The 6,567-nt window shown below is 49.6% G+C and overlaps 1 protein-coding gene across 1 annotated transcript in view; it reads left to right on the top strand.

Annotated features, from left to right (window-relative positions):
- The window catches only part of ZNF689 (zinc finger protein 689), an 8,743-nt gene extending 3,505 nt beyond the window's left edge, over positions 1-5,238 (top strand). The window contains exon 4 of the mRNA XM_011982549.1: positions 2,366-5,238. Within this exon, the coding sequence (XP_011837939.1) occupies positions 2,366-3,549 (1,184 nt within the window). The 3' untranslated portion in view covers positions 3,550-5,238. The remainder of the gene's footprint in view (positions 1-2,365) is intronic.
- Positions 5,239-6,567: the final 1,329 nt, after the last annotated feature.

The raw sequence follows: 6,567 nt of genomic DNA, 5'->3' as shown, positions 1-6,567 counted from the left end.
GTCAGGCTGGTCTCAAACTCCTGACCTCAGGTGATCCGCCTACCTTGGCCTTCCAAAGTGCTGAGATTACAGGTGTAAGCCGCTGCGCCCGGCCTGTCTTGCTTTATTACAGTTTGTGTCTAAGAAGATCTTAGGGCCTGTGCACACTGTACACTGAGCCTTGGGACTTATGTTTCTTTTTTTTTTTTTTTGAGACGGAGTTTCGTTTTTCTACCCAGGCTGGAGTGCAGTGGTGTGATCTTGGCTCACTGCAACCTTTGCCTTCCAGTTTGAAGCAATTATCTTGCCTCCGTCTCCCGAGTAGCTAGGATTACAGGCGTCCGCCACCATGCCAGGATAATTTTTTGTATTTTTAGTAGAGATGGGGTTTCACCATGTTGGCCAGGCTGGTCTCGAACTCCTGACCTTGCAATCCGCCCACCTTGGCCTCCCAAAGTGCTGGGATTATAGGCATGAGCCGCCACGCTTGGCTGGGACTTACATTTCTAACCATGCATAATTTTAATTCTTTTGTATTTTTTGAGATGGAGTCTCGCTCTGTCGTGCAGGCTGGAGTGCAAAGGTAGGATCTCAGCTCACTGCAACCTCTACCTCCCGGGATCAAGCAATTCTTCTACCTCAGCCTCCCGAGTAGCTGGGATTACAGGCACCCGCTATCGTGCCCAGCTAATTTTTGTATTTTTGTAGATATGGGGTTTCACCATGTTGGCCAGGCTGGTCTTGAACTCCTGACCTCAGGTGATCCACCTGCCTCGGCCTCCCAAAATGCTAGGATTACAGGCGTGAGCCACCACGCCTAGCCACATTTTTTAAAGAATCAGCTAAGTCAAATAAACCATGGCTCATCCACGATGGAATTCTGTGCAACTGTAAAATAGAAAAAGGATGTGCTGACATAAAATGATCTTTAGAATATATTAAGTGAAAAAATGAAGGCACAGTAAAGTGTGTATAAGGTGTGTATATGTTGTATTTTATATAAGAAAGTTGAGCTGGGCATGGTGGCTCATGCCTGTAATCCCAGCACTTTGGAAGATGGAGGTGGGCAGATAACCTGAGGTCAGGAATTTGAGACCAACCTGGCCAACATGGTGAAACCCCGTCTCTACTAAAAATACAAAAAATTAGCCGGGCATAGTGGTGTGTGCCTGTAATCTCAGCTACTTGGGAGGCTGAGGCAGGGAGAATCGCTTGAACCTGGGAGGCGGAGGTTTCAGTGAGCTGAGATCATGCCATTGCACTCCAGCCTGGGTGACAGAACGTGACTCTGTCTCAAAAAAAAAAAAAATAATAAAAATAAAAAGAAAGGTGGGGGAAGAGAACATATGCAGTAAAGCGTGTGTATGCAATCTCTTATGAAAGAAAGATGGAGAAGATGACATTTGTATTGCATCAAAAAAATGGGAAGAAACTAATATGGTTTCTACAAGGTAGATGCGAAAAAGGTGGCAGCAAGACTTCTCTGTATTCCTTTATTAATATTTTGACTTTTTTGTTTTTTGAGATAGGGTCTTGCTCTGTTGCCCAGGCTATAGTACACTGGTGCCATCATGGTTCACAGTAACCTTGAACTCCTGGGCTCAAGTAATCCTCTACCTCAGCCTTCCAAGTAGCTGGGGCTATAGGCAGGTGCGCATGCCACCATGCCAGGCTAATATTTGTATTTTTTGTAGAGATGGGGTTTCACGATGTTGCCCAGGCTGATCTTGAACTCCTGGGTTCAAGTGACCCTCTTGGCCTTGGGCTCCCAAAGTGCTGGGATTACAGGCATGAGCTACCATGCCTGGTTGATATGTTGACTTTTGAATGATGTAAGCTTACCTCTTAAAAATCATTCCCTTTTCTTTTCTTTTTTTGAGTCGGAGTCTCGCCGTCTCACCCAGGCTGGAGTGCAGTGGCACGATCTCGGCTCACTGCAACCTCTACCTCCCTGGGTTCAAGCGATTCTCCTGCCTCAGACTCCTGGGTAGCTGGGATTACCGGTGTATGCCACCACGCCCGGCTAATTTTTGTATTTTTAGTAGAGATGGGGTTTCACCAGGTTGGTCAGGCTGCTCTCAGACTCCTGACCTTGTCATCTGCCCACCTCGGCCTCCCAAAGTGCTTGGATTACAAGTGTGATCCACCACGCCCGGCCTCAATTTTTAAAGTTAGCTTAATCTCCAAGAAATCTTCCTAGACGTCTCCAAGCTGGGTTAGAAGCTCCTGTAATGCACACCATATTTGCATGATAGTATGTCACACTTAGCTGTCTGTGGCACTAGGCATTGAGGCCAGGGGGTGAGTCTATTGGTCTTGTAACCTATAATGTAATTTACAACAGGATCCCAGTATTTGTTAAATTAATTCTTCTGTATTCCTATAGAAAGCAGAACCAGAAAGAAGAATGGGGAAAAGGAAGTATTCCCGCCTAAGGAGGCACCCCGAAAGGGGAAGCGAGGCCGGAGGCCCAGTAAACCCCGACTGATTCCCAGGCAGACGTCCGGGGGCCCCATCTGCCCTGATTGCGGCTGTACCTTCCCTGATCATCAGGCCCTGGAGAGCCACAAGTGCGCCCAGAATCTAAAAAAGCCTTACCCTTGCCCAGACTGTGGGCGCCGCTTTTCCTATCCATCCCTGCTGGTCAGCCACCGGCGGGCACACTCCGGCGAGTGCCCCTATGTTTGTGACCAGTGTGGCAAACGTTTCTCCCAGCGCAAGAACCTCTCCCAGCACCAGGTCATCCATACAGGCGAGAAGCCCTACCACTGCCCTGACTGTGGTCGCTGTTTCCGGAGGAGCCGGTCCTTGGCCAATCACCGGACCACACACACAGGCGAAAAACCCCACCAGTGCCCTAGCTGCGGACGTCGCTTCGCCTACCCCTCCCTGCTAGCCATTCACCAGCGTACACACACGGGAGAGAAGCCCTACACCTGCCTCGAGTGCAACCGCCGCTTCCGCCAGCGCACCGCGCTCGTTATCCACCAGCGCATCCACACGGGCGAGAAGCCCTACCCGTGCCCGGACTGCGAGCGGCGCTTCTCCTCCTCCTCTCGCCTAGTCAGTCACCGGCGTGTGCACTCTGGGGAGCGTCCCTATGCCTGCGAGCACTGTGAGGCCCGCTTCTCCCAGCGCAGCACACTGCTCCAGCACCAGCTCTTGCACACGGGAGAGAAGCCCTACCCCTGCCCAGACTGTGGGCGTGCCTTCCGGCGGAGCGGCTCCCTGGCCATCCATCGCAGCACGCACACTGAGGAGAAACTGCACGCCTGCGACGACTGTGGCCGGCGCTTTGCCTACCCCTCACTGCTGGCCAGCCACCGGCGCGTGCACTCGGGCGAGCGGCCCTATGCCTGCGACCTTTGCTCCAAGCGCTTTGCTCAGTGGAGCCACCTGGCCCAGCACCAGCTGCTGCACACGGGGGAGAAGCCTTTCCCCTGCCTCGAGTGTGGCCGGTGCTTCCGCCAGAGGTGGTCTCTGGCTGTCCACAAGTGTAGCCCCAAGGCCCCAAACTGTAGCCCTAGATCTGCTCTCGGGGGCTCCAGTCAGAGGGGCAATGCCCATTAGAAGGGGAAGGACTGCCTACGTTCATTTCATTTTATGGAAGGACCCAGAAAAGGGAAGGAGGAGCCCCAGGTCATACAGGGCAGAGTCAGAACTAAACCCAGGTCTCCTGCTGGACAGAGCTGAACTTTAGTATCTTGCACTGCACTGACTGCCTCCCTGTGCATGTCTGGAACAGTCCCATTAGGAGAGGTGATATCATTTGGTTAAAGTTTTTCAAGCTACCCTATCCTTAAATAGTTTGTCTGGATATCAGGGCTAAAAGTTCTCCCCATCTATTTTAGGGGCTGTCTGCTTTTCTAGCCTGTGCACACAGGGATTACCTGTCATCTTGCATGCAATCAGGAGAATCTGATTTATAGGTGCAGGACCTTCCCCTACTCTGCCTCTTCCTCCATACTAGGTTGGAAAAGTCTGGTTTAGCCCACTTTTTACAACACTCCTGCCAAGTGGTCTCTACCCCTTGCTTGAAAATCTCCCTTGACAGGGAGCTCACTACCTCACAAGGCAGGTCATTTCATTGTGGGATCTATAGAAAGTTAAGTACCACATTCTCATCTGTAAACCTTGCCTACGACATGTTTAATACTTCTACTTGGCAGCCCTTCAGATAACTTAATCACAACCAATTTGCCCCCAAATTTTCAGGTTAAGTAGCATGAATTTGGTCATTCCTTAAAGACAGGGTTTCAATTTCCACACATGATCTCTGCAAACAGGCTCTGGGTTTTCAGTGTCCTTTTTGAAGGGTCATGTAAAAATAAGGTAGCACCCACAGTGCCACTACACCTTCTGGGGCTGGACTTGTTTCAGCAGCTTTGGTTGCACTGAATTTGGGGGAGCTGCACGGTACCAGCAGTTTATTGGGATGCAGATATATAAATGCCCTAAACTTAAAAAAAAAAAAAGCTAAGTCTTCATCTTGTGTTTGGAAAATTGGTTCAAGCTGCGTATGAGACATACGCGCAGTCAGCTCTGGGAGAAGGTTGGTCTTAAGGAAAAGCAGGGACCTGTGGTTTAGGAAATGCAAATGGGACTGGCTTGTGCTCTACCTGGCAGACCTGGATTGGCTTCAGGCGGCCAGTGCCTGGAAAAGCCTGGAGAATTGGGCCATACTCGACCCGGATTCTCATCAGGCACAGATGAATCACAGGCACATAATCGGCACAGAACTTCCATGAGGCCTCAGTCAGCATTTTTTCACAAAATGAGGTGAGGCCATTCAAGGAGGCTAGAAAGAGGGAATTGAACCCAGAGAGAAAGAGTCTATAGTCATCAAGTTGTGTCCATGCCAGCCTCCCTCCAGAGAGGTGGCAACAGTGTGTCTCAATCTGATCCACCTCCATGGCACTCGCCGGGTAGGTGCTTCATAAAGCTTTACCGCGTTAAATGTGAACAAGGCCTACCACTTTGCCTTGGGCAGCTGCACCAAATTAGAATTTCCAGATGTGACTCATATTCCAACAGCTGGAGTGGGTCATCCTTTACCCCTGTGGCGCCTTACTACAGCTCTCCTGATCTGGGCCCAAGCAGGGGAGCAGCTGGGGAACACAGCTTTATGTAATTACCTCTGTTCAATCTTTAGCAAGTTGCATTGTAACATTGTAACTATTTGTTTCTCCTTGGATGGTGAGCTGCCCCCAAGAAGGGGTCATATCAGATTGGGTCTCATTAAAATGTCTGATGAATGAATTCTGTTCCTCCTGGAATTACTTTTTACAAAATGTCAATCTAGTTCCTTGATTCAGTAGCAATTTTTGCTGTTCTGATGGGAGAGCCAGACTTTCAGACCAGGAGACCTGCCCTGCCCAGCAGAGCCCTGTTACCAGGTCTACCCAGCCCCCTGGTAGAGCCAGCTCTTTCCCCTACCCTTTGCCACCGGAACGCAAGGATTTCCTCAGCTAGGAATTGTATAACTTTCTTTGGGACTGGATGGTAATTCATAAAACTTGGGGCCAGGTGGAGTGGCTCACGCCTGTAATCCCAGCACTTTGGGAGGCCGAGGCGGGCAGATCACCAGGTCAGGAGATCGAGACCATCCTGGCTAACACGGTGAAACCCCGTCTCTACTAAAAATACAAAAAATTAGCCGGGCGTGGTAGCGGGCACCTGTAGTCCCAGCTACTCAGGAGGCTGAGGCAGGAGAATAGCGTGAACCCGGGAGGTGGAGCCTGCAGTGAGCTGAGATCACGCCACTGCAATCCAGCCTGGGTGACAGAGCAAGCTCCATCTCAAAAAAAAAAAACAAACAAACAAACAAACTTGGGAGCCACTGGTGGCTAACTTCCATTATGTGGTCTGCGGAAAGCAGAGATGGGAGACAACTTCCTAGGTTCCCTGAAGCACTTCAATCCACCCGAGCTGGGATCCTGGCTCTTTATTCAGTGAGAGATCCTAGCATCCTTCCAATAACTTCCCCTTTCTGCTTAAGGTGGTTTGAGTTTCTGTTGTTTGCAATCAAAAGAATGAACAAATACATAGCCTCAGTCTGGATTAATCTCCCATCTGCCTCCATGCCTAGATATGAGCTGTGAAAAAAAACACTGCATTGCTGCTGACAGGGGCCACGATACCTTTCCTGACCTTCAACCTCAGTAGAACATTCAATATTACGTCTTCCGGACTGGGCACAGTGGTTCATGCCTGTAATCCCAGCACTTTGGGAGGCTAAGGCGGGAGGACTGACCTGGGAGTTCGAGACCAGCCCGGGCAACATAGCAAGACTTAAAAAACAGCAACAATAACAAGACAATATTATGTCTTCCATATATATATAGAATTAAAGTTAAATATAAACTAATAGTTTATATACAAATGTATAAATATAAACATAAATACTGTGGTAGTCCAGAGCACGACCACCCTATAGGCAGTGTGCCCAGAGTAGCATTCCATATATTCTTTTTTTTTTTTTTTGAGATGGAGTCTCGCTCTGTCACCCAGGCTGGAATGCAGTGGCACAATCTCGGCTCACTACAACTTCCGCCTCCTGTGTTCAAGCGATTCTCCTGCCTCAGCCTC

This window comes from Mandrillus leucophaeus, unplaced genomic scaffold (assembly GCF_000951045.1).
Source record: "Mandrillus leucophaeus isolate KB7577 unplaced genomic scaffold, Mleu.le_1.0 Scaffold24, whole genome shotgun sequence".
NCBI classification, from domain to species: Eukaryota; Metazoa; Chordata; class Mammalia; order Primates; family Cercopithecidae; genus Mandrillus; species Mandrillus leucophaeus.
The sequence above is the reverse complement of the archived record's forward strand: the minus strand, read 5'-3'. Positions and strand labels throughout refer to the sequence as shown.